Genomic DNA, 15,131 nt, shown 5'->3' on the forward strand with positions numbered 1-15,131 from the left:
ACCTCTCGCAGCCATCGCACGCCAGCACAACCTCAACATCATCTCTTACGCCGACGACACCCAGCTGATCCTCTCCCTCACCAGAGACCCCGACACCGCCAGAACCTGCCTACACGAAGGGATTAAAGACGTCGCCGAGTGGCTGAAGGACAGCCGCCTGAAACTGAACTTGGACAAGACGAAAGTCCTCATCCTGGGATCTTCGCCCTCCGCCTTAGACGACTCCTGGTGGCCCCCAGCCCTGGGCACCGCACCCAAGCCAACCGACTACGCACGCAACCTGGGCTTCATCCTGGACCCCTCCCTCTCGATGACCAGACAAGTCAACGCCATCTCCTCATCGTGCTTCAACACCCTGCGTATGCTTCGCAAGATCTTCCGCTGGATCTAGACCGAGACCAGGAAGACTGTCACCCAGGCACTCGTCACCAGCCGACTGGACTACGGAAACGCCCTCTACGCCGGAACCACAGCCAAGCTACAGAAAAGACTCCAGCGCATCCAGAACGCCTCCGCCCGACTCATCCTGGATGTCCCCCGACGCAGCCACATCTCCAGCCACCTGAGGGACCTGCACTGGCTCCCCGTCGACAAGAGGATCACGTTCCGGCTCCTCACCCATGCACACAAGTCTCTCCACGACCTGGGCCCCAAGTACCTCAACGACCGCCTGACCTTCTACACGCCCACCCGCCAGCTACGGTCCACCAGCCTCGCAGCCGTACCACACATCCGAAGAGCCACCGCCGGAGGAAGATCCATCTCTTACCTGGCTGCCAAGACTTGGAACTCCCTCCCCATCCACCTTCGGCTGACCCAGGACCATCTCGCCTTCAGGAAACAACTCAAGACCTGGCTGTTCGAGCAGTAGCATACCCCTCCCCCCAAGCGCCTTGAGACCCTCCCGGGTGAGTAGTGCACTATACAAATGGCATGATTGATTGATTGATTGATTGAAGTAGCAGGTTGGGCGAGTGAAAAAGTGATCTGAGAAAACATAACAAAAATCAAGGCCAGCTAGATGCTTTAATACATTTTATCACACCATGGCACACCTGAAATGTCGAATCCTTGAAGGGGTTGGCTGATGCTGGTCTTGTAGCCCATGGATTGATGCACTGTCTCCAGGAATTTGTGTTTCACCTGGTGGCCATTGGTCTGTATCCTAGAAGATCCATTCAGCCTTTCATCCTTCTCAAGTCAATAAAATGAGTCCCATTGAGGAGGTGACGTTATACGTTGTGTTATGGGGCGACAAGTGTTTTGGACTGAAGTACTGGAAACTTGTCGTCTTAAAGGTATGAATGAAGAACCCGATGATGCTGGTTATAACATGGATACATTTCATGGCCAGGCAGAATATCAGTTACGTCCCTGTGAAGGAGGAATATTCTTACATGCTTTTCATATGAATTTACTGCATAAAAGGTCTTATTGTGTGAATTTGTGGCATTACGATGAAAATCTGTCTGCGTCAGCAATACCTAGAAATTATGTCAAAGTCCATGAAACATACACATTTTCAGCATTTTGGGTCTAAAATATTGATCACCTCTGTTTAAGTATTTTTATATTTGTTTGTGAAGGATATTTGATCTCTTTGAATCTTTAAAGACAGGGGTTGTGTAGCTGGACGGTGATGTCAGTAGCATGTAAACGTGCAGCACTCACAGATTGAGATGCACCAGTGGACGGGTTAATGTCAAAACTCTGAATGTGCATTTCGTTTTGTTGTGTATGTTATAAGATGCATATATGTGCTCCTATGTATGGATTCAAGAGGTTTTGTAAACAAAAGCTTAGAATCAGCAGCAATCTGTGACATAAGGAACTTTATCTTGGGGCATTGAAGCGGGTCTGAAGCAGTGCTTAATTTGTAAATAAATATGTCACCGGGGCCCTCAGCAGTAGGCCACTGCAACTTGCACCACCCATTGCCCGTGCCAGTGTAGCTAGTTCCATAACAACACAATTATTAACCATTACACTCCTACAGTTGTGACAATTCAGACTATTCCAGGCCTCCAAAGTGATAAGAACGGCTTGGTGGCATGTATTAGTAGTTTTTTCATGTATATAGAACTAATAAACAACTGTTGTTGTTCACATCTCTAAATTACACAAACAGTGCCACCATGTGGCCGGCTACCATAAGCCCCGGTGTTCACAATTTAGTGCCGTGCTGAGCACCGGAAACCACCTGCTCAAATTAAGCACTGGTCTGAAGGCTGGTCAATTCAACAGTGGTGACCTGGAGCAGGGGGTGAGTACCATCTTGTATTTGCTGTATTATATTTGGAACTCTCACTCCTGAGAATAAGGTCCCTGACACAGTTTGATTCATTTGAAGATGCTACAGGCAGTCATATAGATTGGTTGACATGGACATTGCCATAGGCTTTCCACGGGTGGGCGGCGCTCACCTGGAGGACTCCTGCTTGTAGATATCGATGATGTTTTCCACCAGAAGGTTCCTCTGTAGTCCGTAGACTCCATGTCGATCCAGGACCACTTCATGGCGACAAGACGGGCACCGGAAGCGGCCCCCAGAGGACACGGTGGTCGAACCTCGTGACTGCCACAGTGGGTTGGAGGCCTAGAAGGATGAAGAGATCAGGCATGAATATCACCTCTGTGCACAACGGGGCCCTTCCAAAACCACAAGCTCACAGAATGGACAACCATTTCACTTGAAAAACCAAAGGTTAAAGTGTCGCAATTGTTTGGTGTGGTAATAAAATCTTACCGAATTTTAACAGTAAAAACAAAAAAACTAAATTCAGTGGAGAAACCAAAGGCTAAAAGGATGTATGGCTCACCATGGTGATAAAATCTAACAAAACGTTATAAAAAAAATCACAACTGTACTAAAAAAAGGTTAAAGTGACGGTATAGTTACGTACTGAATTGAGATAAAACTTACGTGTAAACCCACTACAGCCATCCAAACCCTTGGGATGCACAGCCTATGGTCACCCACATTTTGTTTTCTCTGTTATTTTTTTTCAGGTACCACGGTATTCGCGCAGTACCTGCCACACAAGTTTCACCCCTATGGTTACAACAGCACTGCACAAGCTTCTTCTGGCTTCTTTCTAGAAAACTACTGAATTGAATGATGAATAACAAAAAGCAATCTTTCCGATTAAAGTTCTAACTTTCTGCAAAATTTAGAATAAGCTCCATTTAGCCGTTTTTCTGTATTGCAAAGTTTGCTGTGGGAATTATAATAGGAAATTGATGTTTTGAAATTTCTCCTTTTTTCTTGGCCCTTGCTTGATGTATCAGCACAAAACTCTCACGAAGGAACCGAAGGGAGCAAAGTGATTAAAGAAACCAATATTGCCGTTCCTATGGAACGTCAGACCTAAGTATGACTATATACATATAGGTTTTTTTTCACTGAAAAAAACAAAGGTTACAGGGACTTTACGTTTTACCCACACAAATCCATAGAAATTCAGCAGTTATAGCTATACTTATAGCTATGCTTATGTCAAGAGACTACAACTTGTGGCCTTAAGTTAGTTAACCTTTTTTGGACGCTGCTCGCCATGTGCCTTGGCCAACTCACTTGGAGACGCGGACAAGATGGGATGACTGATCCATCAGGAGATATAACAAACAATACAATTGCCAATACTGAGAATGAATAATATATACTTGCTTGAAGCTTAGCCTATATGAATTAAACATATAGAAGCGGTTGGATTTTAATCCATCATTGTTTGTTTTATTGATTTACAAACGTTTTGAAATTCGTTGAAACACAAAAACACCAACACTTTATAGATATGTGTAAAACACGAAAACAATCGATATCACAAGAAAAATCAAATTCACCATAATGTATACTTCACCTTGACACCCCCATTCAAACTTGCTATCTCACTCACACCAATACTGTCATTCCATTCCAAAAACCACTCACTCTGTCTTTCTCAGTCACACAGCACCACAGCCAATCACTCCTGATCCAGTCAAAAACAAGAATGATAATAAATCCCACATAAAAAAATCACTACATCCATTTAGAACGCAAAATGTGCAGGAATAATTCTAATGTTAGGTTTGCCCATGCACGACCAACAGACAATGATCCAATTAGTACATTCAATGATTTTCACAAAAACACTTTTTTTAAACAGGTCGACGCGTTTCAAACCAGACCCTTTGTCCGGTTCTCATCAGGACCACAAATAATCTTGATTCAAATGGACTGCTTGTAAAAGATTCAGTTCTTTGGAACATACACATCCGTATGCATGTCTCTCAGGTATGTGTAAAAAACGTCCAGTTTATTCCTCGAGATTGCTCTATGTCACAACTTGGATGGCGGGGGAGAGGTGGTCTCTTTTTTTGCACAATCAACACGTCGGTGGAAACCGCCGTGGCCTCTTCCTTAAAGGAGATGAATTCCTTCTTGATTGCGGTCGCGTCCACTCCAAACTGCTTCAGAGACGCGAGTCGTACCCGGAAAACACTGACTGATCCTCCAGGAGGGCCGGGCTGATTTACGCTGCCTTGATTTCTTGAGTATCTATCTCTTCAGTAACATGACGGATAGAAGGTTACAAATATACCGTTTTTTGTTGGGAGCTGCCTGTGAATTGGAGAAGTTCTGCTATATTGGTGGGCTGGACCCCATATACCAGGAGTACTTGGAGTAATCCTTACTTGGGACTCCTGACTCTTGTATTGAAGATTTACTCTCGCAGTGGACGGATTTGCTGTCCGTTGAAATTGATCCCGACGGTTGCTCTTATTGTTTCTTGTCCTGATAATGACCTATTGGACTAACAGAGGTCAAAACGCTGTCAACGCCTTCCTTTGGCAAATTAGGAGGAACTATTCATTGTATTCTGTTCTGTCATTTGACTGACTGTTTTATGTGTTAAATTCTCCTTCTGCCCTTGATTTTTGTTTACACTGTATTTTTTGTATTCTATATGCTTTGTGTAACTTTGTGAGCATCAGGTAAATGTTGTACAGGAGTTTTGTGTTTTCTGAATAATTTTCAAGACGGAGATCCTCATCCTCGGGCCCAACACCTCAGCGTGAGACGACTCATGGTGGCCCGCATCACTGGGGACACCCTCCGCACCTACCAACCACGCACGCAACCTGGGAGTCATCCTCGACTCGAAACTCACCAAAATTATAAATGTTCTTTTTCATATAATTATTGCGGGCACCTTATTTCACTGTTAAATGTATGTATTGTGCTATGAGAACAATTGTTATTTTTTGACACACATTTTTTTCCCTGAACCATTGTTGCCTTAATCCTAAAGTTACTTAATGGCGTGAGTTATAGTTTCTTCAGAAAAGTTGGACTATACATATAAGTATAGCTGCTGAATTTCTATGGTTTTTTGTGGGTAAAACATCAACCTAACTATAATGTCTCTGTAACCTTTGGTTTTTCAGTAAATTTCTATGGTGTGTTTAACGTAAGTTAATATATAATTACTGTATGTTAATACAACCACCGCCGCAGCATAAGCCGCAGGGTCAAGCCTGCGGCCAGGCCCTACACCCAACTCCCCCATATGCACCCAACCCCAGGCTGGCTGTGCACTGCGGAGGGTGCGTGTGTGAGTGGGTGGATTTTTTCCCTTCGATTTCGGAATAGGGGTTCCTCACAGACCCCTCTATCCTGACCCCTTATGTTTTTTCATTTTTGTTCCAAATCCCCCCCCCCTAACCCCAGGCCGACCGAGAAACAAAATGGCAGCTGCAACTTCCCTTTCAGGTTGTGGCCAGCTAATCAGGGCCTTGCTCTGCCCCCCGGATCCGCAAAGGATCTACGTCCCTCGATAGCTGTATTTTTCTTTCTTTATATGACTCCAAAACTACTATACAGATTTAAACAAAGTACTCTTTCTGGACCAAAATCTAGCTTTCTGCTAAATTTAGTGTAATTCCATTCAGCGGTTCGGGCTGTAGTTGTGTTAAAAAAAATGCAAAATTCCCATAGACATTGCATGGGGAAAAAGCTTTTTGGGAACTCCCCCTTTTACTCTGCCCCCACTTGACAAATCACCCCGAAACTTTCCAAACAGCAGTTGAAGCAACTGGTGCACTAGTTTTGAAAAGTTTGTGAAGATTTGTCAAACAGCACCTCTACGTCGGAGCCCCGACCAAGCTTATCAACAGACTGCAAAGAATCCAGAATGCCTCTGCACGCCTGATCCTCGACGTCCCGCGCCGCGACCACATCACCCCCCACCTGAGGAACCTGCACTGGCTCCCCATCGACAAAAGAATCTCCTTCAAGCTCCTGATCCACGCACACAAGGCATGCCACAAGACCTGCCCAGGCTATCTCAACAATCGACTCTCCTTCTACGTACCCAACAGGAAACTCCGCTCCGCAGACCTCTCCCTGGCCACTGTCCCACGCATCCGTAGAACCACAGCTGGAGGCAGATCCTTCTCCCATTGCGCTGCCAAGACCTGGAACACCCTCCCCCTCATCCTACGACAAACCGAAGACCTTCCAATCTTCAGGAGACGACTCAAGACCTGGCTGTTCGACCAGTAGCAACAGCACCCCCCCTCTGCCCACCCTCAGCGCCTTGAGACCCTTGCGGGTAAGTAGTGCCCTTTACAAATTATTTGATTGATTGATTGATATTAATATATTTTTTTGAAGAATAACTTTAATAATTTGCTCTATACTTTCCCATAGGGAGATCTCTGCTCTGCCACAAGTGGCAGAGAGTGCCACCTACATATGCAGAGTTATTAGTAGTAACTTTACTCTCAAGAATCTTGTTGTAGGAGGCTCTACAGGGGGTGAAGACATTTACATCTATACCTAGGTGTAAATGTACATTTGGATAGGGTGAACAGCAAAAAATAATAGAAATATACATGTGAGCAAATATGCATGTGTATAATTACCCTTGTAAATAACCACCTTTAAGTCATATATTTGTTTGCAGGCAACAAACTTTTTTCGCTTTGAATTTTTCATTGCAGCATACTTTTTTAATGTTTTAACCAAGGCACGCATTTTACTTGCTGGAGCACTCCATATATATTGATATGCCAGCTTTGACACAGCCAATACCTCTGACTTTAATATGCCAACACAGGCATATCAAAGAATTGATTTATTGAAACAACACAGGTATATCCCCAGGCCTATTGACTTTGCCAATGCTTGTTTCTGTTTTAGGTTTTGTCACATGGAGCATACACGTAACCTCAGTTTACTCTTAAGTATAGGGATTAGCATGGCCTTCTTTTCCCTCTGATGTTCCCACATACATAGCCAGGTGCTACCCTGTCTGTCCTCCCTCCCTGTCTGTCATCCCACCCTGTCTGTCCTCCCTCCCTCCCTGTCCGGCCTCCCTCCCTGTCTATCATCCCACCCTGTCTGTCCTCCCTCCCTTCCTGTCTGTCCTCCCTCCCTGTCTGTCATCCCACCCTGTCTGTCCTCCCTCCCTCCCTGTCCGGCTTCCCTCCCTGTCTGGCCTCCCTCCCTGTCTGGCCTCCCTCCCTGTCTGTCCTCCCTCCCTCCCTGTCCGGCCTCCCTCCCTGTCTGTCCTCCCTCCCTGTCTGTCCTCCCTCCCTGTCTGTCTGTCCTCCCTCCCTGTCTGTCTGTCCTCCCTCCCTGTCTGTCCTCCCTCCCTGTCTGTCTGTCCTCCCTCCCTATCTGTCCTCCCTCCCTCCCTGTCCTCCCTCCCTCCCTGTCTGTCCTCCCTCCCTGTCTGTCCTCCCTCCCTGTCCTCCCTCCCTGTCTGTCCTCCCTCCCTGTCTGTCCTCCCTCCCTGTCTGTCCTCCCTCCCTGTCGCCCCCCTGGGAGTGGCTGGCTTGTGCCACCTCCATGAAGTGCCCCGACACTGGAGGGAGCAGCATGAGGGGGGGGGCAGAGTGCTTTCATGCATGTGTGAATTCCAGTAAGTAACATAGGATGACAGGGGTTAAACCAGCAGGCAGCCCCCCCCCTCCAGGGGCAGACACAGGCTCTGGCGGGGGGGCGGGGGGGGGGTCGCTTGGCAACTGCAGCAAGTTCTGAGCCTTGAACCACAACGCTTGAGAAGCCCCCCACCCATACAGTTTACAATGACGCTGATTCAGCAAAGTGTCAGTTGCAGTGGAAGTGACACCAAGCACCCTTTGACCTGTTGCCAGTTGTAGCGGAAGTGACATCAAGCACCCTTTCACCCTATGCCAGATGTAGATGGAGTGACCCTTTTCACCATATGCCTGTTTTACCGGAAGTAACATTAAGCACTCTTTCATCCTATGCCAGTTTCAGTGGAAGTGACATCAAGCACCCTTTGATCTGACTCTTTAAGAAGAGGGGGTCAAGTGCTCTAGTTGGGGTCAAGTGCTGCTGACATCTCCATCTGCCAAGCGCTGGACCGTGGGTGCCTAACAGAGGGCCTAGCTAGCCTTCTCTTAACTTCCAGGTGATTATTTTGAGCCGGTGCTTTAAAGTGCTCGGCACCAGCACCTTATTGTTTGTGCAAGCTCTAGTGACAGGTCACCACATGGTGGCACTGTCTCTTTAATTTTGAAATGATTACAACAACCGTGTTTATTGTCAATTCGCATTGACAAATAATAATACCAGCCTCTCACACCCTTCTTATAGCTTTATGTGGCCTGAAAATGTCTGAATTGTAAAAAAAAATGTAAATCCAGTACTTGTATAGCGCACGAATTACCCCCGAAGGGGTATCTGGGCGCTGGGGGCGGTTGGGAAGACTAAGCCCCAGAGTCGCATGGTGCTGGGCAGACTCCTGCCGCCGGAGCCAGGGATCGAACCGTGATCCCCAGCATCCAGCGTCAGTCGCCCTGGCCGCGGCGCCACACCTCTTCCCATTTCCAATAGGAGTGTTATGGTTAGTAGTTATGTTGGTCCTGTCGTTGGCAGCACTGGCAGGGTCAATGGGTTTCGAAGGCTGCAGTGACCTTTCGAGAAGGGCCCTGGCACTTAATTTATTACAAATTAACCACGCAGGTAAGGCTCTCTGAGATTTGCCTGCCTGGTCTCCAGGGTGTCAAACTGGGGCAACTGGAGTCAAAGGTAGTCACAGAGAGATCACTGGAAGCCCAGTGCCCTGAGATAAAAAAAAAACTAGATTTGCATAAGAAAATCCCTGAGAACAGGGGACAGACAGACAAACTGGAACAGAATGAAGAGCGTAAAAAAAATTTGCCACACGAAGGATCTGAGCGAGCAACCACAAGATACAATGGTGTGACGCATCAAACGCCATCTCCGACTCATTATTGAAACGAAGGGTGGCAGTGACCCGGGAAAGATTCCGCCATCTTGAGTCAGGAAACCTCCATTGTGGAATTTGAAAGAAAAGGATCTTCCTCCAAAGGAAACCCAGGAACAGAATCTGGAGCAATATTTACCCCGGATTAGGAGTCCGCGCACAGCCAAGGCCTGAGCGGCCAGGAGTCGCTGAATCCCGCCAGAAGGCTGGATCCGGCCGCCCGACCCTGGAGGTAGGTCTCTGGCGACCAAGCCCGCCATCCAAGAATCCAAACATGGCTGCACACCGACCCACAAGAGCCCTGGCAGTCCTCGGAAACGGTGCCAACCCTAACCAGGGCCGGCTTTGGGCATGGGCGAGCTGGGCCCACGGCGCCAATATTCGGAGAGGTGCAGGGAGCCGCCTGACTTAATTTTATGCAAACAGCAGCTCGTCCATCCCACTTGGTCTCAATCGGATCCCATTAAAGACTTTGTAATCAGCCCTTAACGTACCTCAGTGTAATTGTTAGCCCCCCAACAACCCCTACCCATCTCCCCTCAGCTGCACACCTCCTGCTGTCACAATACAACAACAACCACCGCCCCCACAACAAACAGCAATTTTTTCCCACCCAGGGTGCTTGTCCTGGTCAATGTGGTTTGGGGAGACCCTGACCCCAACAGATGTATATGGAACTCAAATCACTTTTTGGAAAACCAGCACAGTTTACTAGAGAGGGTTTCATTAGAAGATCACGGCACAGGCCAACATCTGGTGGTTCCCATTTTTGAATGCACTGAATCCCAGGAGTGTTTCTGTACTGTCCCCGCTCTTTAACACCTTCCATGCTCATGACGAGCTGAGCTCGTCATGAGCCACGGTGCTCCGGTGCTCATGACGAGCTGAGCTCGTCATGAGCCGTGGAACGCTCACACGCGGGGATAATTCCCCTGCTGCGCTGAGCGTTCACCGGGAACGGGTGCAGCTGCGACGAGCTCAGAGCTCGTCATGGGCACAGGAGCGCCGTGCTCATGACGAGCTCAGCTCGTCATGAGCATGGGGGTGCTGTGCGCGCCCCCCGCCCCCCAGCACAGCGGGGGAATTACCCCCCGCAGCGAAGGGGTTAGACCTCTCAACCCAGCAGAGATATTTGATGGCATGGACAAAGTGGGCTCTGGCCCAGGGCCCCAGCCTTTCCAAGGGCCCCCAATAGAGCCTGCACTGTCCTACAGAGAGTCTCACGTCCTGAAGACCTTGTATAATTCTTAAACAGAATTTGCACCAGTGTGCCTGTGCAGTGTCAGTGACCTGGCTAAAGAGGGCATGAAAGAACTGAAATTGGATCATAAATTCAAAATTGTCCTGAAGAGGGTCCCCCAAAATCCTTCAGATGTCCCTGCGATCTAGGCACCCACCGACAACCGGCTACCTGTAGAGAGCAGCTTACCACTCGGTTGTTCGCTCCTACATCTGTCTGGTGTCTATGGCTGAGGTTCTCTTATGATCTAGCTCCCTGTTTGTGCCACGAAACCTTCTGCATGTGTTAAGGCGCTTTACAAAAGTTTTTTAAGATGTCATATGGGTCTCTAGACAAGTTGGGCTAGGCTAGCCGGTGCCGCCAACTGTCTCCAATGTAATGCAGGGCACGGCTCTCATGACTGGTGTACTCTGATAATGTCCCAGACCCCTCAGCTATGGCACGTCTGTCATGATCTCCTCTCAGACAGGAGCCTTGTAAACTATCACCTTCCTTGAATCCCAAGAAGAGACGACAGTGGTTGGGACTGGAGTGTGGATCTCGTATGGGGCCCGCAACAGCAGTTCTGAACCCAGGCCTTCCATAGAAGGGATCATTGACTGAATATCAGAAACTCAAACATCGCGTGGACAGAATAACTTGTCAAAAATATCGAGGACAAGAATATCGAGTAGGTAAGTAGAAATAGGTAAGTATAAATTTACCATTCTTAACTCCAGATGTACATATCTTTAAGTTATATATATATCGTCAAGGTACATATATGTGGAGTTATATATAATAAAACTTTATTTACTCATAGAAAATGACCTGCACAATAATCTTGTCCTCGATATTTTTGACACAATATTCTATCCACACATTATTTCTCTTTCCGACAGGGCCGGACTGGGAACCAAAACTGGCCCAGGCAAAGAGCTCGGCCGGCCCCCCTGGGAGCAGCCAAACTGTTTGCCAGGGACGGTTTTGGCCAATTTTGTTACAGGGGCCGATTTTGCATCTATGCCTCAAAAACGGCCCTGTAACAAAATCGGCCCCCACCCTAGCAGCCCATCGGGGAAACGCCCGGTGCCCGCTATAGCCAGTTTGGCCCTGCTTTCTGATACTATGTCCAAATGCCCCAGAGAAGGATTGCTCTGTCCGGTTGTGTCCGGTGGCGGGCAGTCTCTGTGGTGGCGCCTCTGATCTGGAAATCAAGCTTTTAAACACGAGACTAATCGACTCCCAACCTTTTGTGTCAGGAGAAAATCAACACCAAGTTACAGAGGGTTTCTGGGCTCACCAGGCCCTGCTCAGAAGCTTTAATAACAGAAACTTCTGGAAGAATTCAGGATGTGAAAACCTGTTCATGCATTTTGAATTGTGTCCCATTCATATATTCCTATGCATCATGGGGTTGTTATTTTTACATATAAGACCAAAATTGCAATCTTTTTATGATCAAATATTGGTGTCATTTGGAATTGGTATTAAAAATCCAGTAGCTCTGAGAATGCTTTCTAAATTTCATGGCTCAGGTAGGCCCAGAATCAATGTTATTCACGGTTGTACATTTGCACATTTCCAAGAAGTGAAACCTCGCTTTCAAACCTGGCAAGTGAAAATGGGATTTTAAGGGTATAACGGGCCCAATATTCAATTTATAAATGAGATCTCCTCCTTAAGAACGCCTTGCTCTTCCAGGGGAGACAATCCTGCCACGTGCTCGTTAGATAGGTTTTTGCTGAAAGTAACAAGGTCTAAAATGAAAGTATTTTGGCATTATGAATTAATTACAACAGCACAGGTGCACCACAATTTTTGGCATTTGGTTCACAAATTTCAATAAATCAAGAAAGATGTGGTTCCTCATTTTCATTTCTTTATTTCAACTCAAGGGGATTGAAGCACCATACAGCCGATGCGTTTCGTCCCATCCCAAACAAAGGGGACTTCTTCAGGGCTTATATAAGGAAAGCGAGATTTCAAGCGATGATGATAAGTAGTGGCTTGAACAGAGTAGCGCCGCAGAAAGAGTGACAAATGATCCAAAAAGATTAAAATCAGAATTTACAAGCAAGTGTATCTGATCAATGTAGTCGTAGGTTCACTGGTGAAATTAGGAGGTCCAGAGACTCAAGTAAAAGTGTGACAATATTTCGATCTATCCGTAAATCTCCGCAGATGTTAAATCCAGCAGCGCATTGTCTGTGATTAAATGTGGTGGGTAAAATACCGCAATCTGAATTTGATAAAAACCGAGCAGTCCAGTATTTGTAAACCAAATGCCAAAAATTGTGGTGCGCCTGTGCTGTTGTAATTAATCTACTAAGTTCCATAGGGAACTAGCACTGTTACAGTGGGTGCTTTTCAGTGTGCACACCCACCCATCTTTAAATATCGGGTGTATTAAATATCAAATTGGGGTTACTCTCTTGTTAGGTGCTGTGTCTAAGAAGGTCCCAATGTTAGGTCTCTTTGATTCATATTTTGGCATTCTGCTCAAACTCGCCTTTTTCTAGCGAGTGCCCTGTTCAACATTTTGCTTTGCTGCCTGGTATTTTGCATTAAACACTAGTTGGAATTTAGGCTTCCCAGCATTTTGTATTTTATTTTTAACAAGAGACTTGTGGCCCACTGTGATGAGACAACATTCTTGGTAAACAACACCTTCCTCTTTGGTTCCACTTACTAAGAAGTGCGCATCGCTTGCGTTACTGCCATGACGGGTTCGGTTGTGTATGTTGATCTTGCCTAGCACAGACAGGCTGCTAAAATCAATTGCCTCTAGGCGCTTTGCGAGAGGACGTGGCAGTGCATGAAGCTGCAGTGATGCACATGAGGGGACACAGATCAGTGCTCGACAACAAACAGGGGTGTCAGAAGGTTATGACCTATTACGCTCCTCGCGTGCAGCGACGCACCGCAGTGACAGCGCGCTGACGCACGCACAACGCAAGATTAGCGCATTTAATGGGATGCCTCGCAGCCGGCCAGGGGGGCGTCTCAGGAGACCCTGTGCTGAACACTATGTGACAGGGCGCGGGGGGCTAATGTGCCGGGGCTGCTGGTGGTCAGCCCCGGGGGGGGGGGGGGGGCATGGCTGCCAGTGAGTGCTGTGGCTGCCAGTGAGCGGTGTGTGTCTCTGATGGAACGGTATGTACAGGGCTGCGCCGTGACTCCCTCCAGGAATAGAAGCGGAGTCAGGGGGTGGGGGCAGGGGGGCAGCACCACAGACCTGCAGTCTCCTCAGACCGTGCACGACAATCAGAGGCCCAGAGGGGCGTGTGGCACTGTGAACGGTCATCACAGACCAGACACCCACAGCAGACTGTGCACGCATACTGTGCACGTTCACACACACCACACCTCCACAGACCTGCAGTCTCCTCAGACCGTGCACGACAATCAGAGGCCCAGAGGGGTGTGTGGTACTGTGGACTGTCATCACAGACCACACACCCACAGCAGACTGTGCACGTTCACACACACCACACCTCCACAGACCTGCAGTCTCCTCAGACCGTGCACGACAATCAGAGGCCCAGAGGGGTGTGTGGTACTGTGAACTGTCATCACAGACCACACACCCACAGCAGACTGTGCACGTTCACACACACCACACCTCCACAGACCTGCAGTCTCCTCAGACCGTGCACGACAATCAGAGGCCCAGAGGGGCGTGTGGCACTGTGAACGGTCATCACAGACCAGACACCCACAGCAGACTGTGCACGCATACTGTGCACGTTCACACACACCACACCTCCACAGACCTGCAGTCTCCTCAGACCGTGCACGACAATCAGAGGCCCAGAGGGGTGTGTGGTACTGTGGACTGTCATCACAGACCACACACCCACAGCAGACTGTGCACGTTCACACACACCACACCTCCACAGACCTGCAGTCTCCTCAGACCGTGCACGACAATCAGAGGCCCAGAGGGGTGTGTGGTACTGTGAACTGTCATCACAGACCACACACCCACAGCAGACTGTGCACGTTCACACACACCACACCTCCACAGACCTGCAGTCTCCTCAGACCGTGCACGACAATCAGAGGCCCAGAGGGGTGTGTGGTACTGTGGACTGTCATCACAGACCACACACCCACAGCAGACTGTGCACGTTCACACACACCACACCTCCACAGACCTGCAGTCTCCTCAGACCGTGCACGACAATCAGAGGCCCAGAGGGGTGTGTGGTACTGTGGACTGTCATCACAGACCACACACCCACAGCATACTGTGCACGCATACTGTGCACGTTCACACACACCACACCTCCACAGACCTGCAGTCTCCTCAGACCGTGCACGACAATCAGAGGCCCAGAGGGGTGTGTGGTACTGTGAACTGTCATCACAGACCACACACCCACAGCAGACTGTGCACGTTCACACACACCACACCTCCACAGACCTGCAGTCTCCTCAGACCGTGCACGACAATCAGAGGCCCAGAGGGGTGTGTGGTACTGTGGACTGTCATCACAGACCACACACCCACAGCAGACTGTGCACGTTCACACACACCACACCTCCACAGACCTGCAGTCTCCTCAGACCGTGCACGACAATCAGAGGCCCAGAGGGGTGTGTGGTACTGTGGACTGTCATCACAGACCACACACCCACAGCAGACTGTGCACGTTCACACA

The 15,131-nt window shown here is 48.3% G+C and overlaps 1 protein-coding gene across 1 annotated transcript in view; it reads right to left on the reverse strand.

Moving 5' to 3' along the window:
* The window catches only part of TRIM54 (tripartite motif containing 54), a 181,066-nt gene that overhangs the window by 54,869 nt on the left and 111,066 nt on the right, over nucleotides 1–15,131 (reverse strand). Inside the window, exon 2 of the mRNA XM_078648291.1 lies at nucleotides 2,424–2,596. Within this exon, the coding sequence (XP_078504417.1) occupies nucleotides 2,424–2,596 (173 nt within the window). The remainder of the gene's footprint in view (nucleotides 1–2,423; nucleotides 2,597–15,131) is intronic.

Source organism: Lissotriton helveticus, chromosome 6 (genome assembly GCF_964261635.1).
Source record: "Lissotriton helveticus chromosome 6, aLisHel1.1, whole genome shotgun sequence".
In the NCBI taxonomy this organism is placed as follows: Eukaryota; Metazoa; Chordata; class Amphibia; order Caudata; family Salamandridae; genus Lissotriton; species Lissotriton helveticus.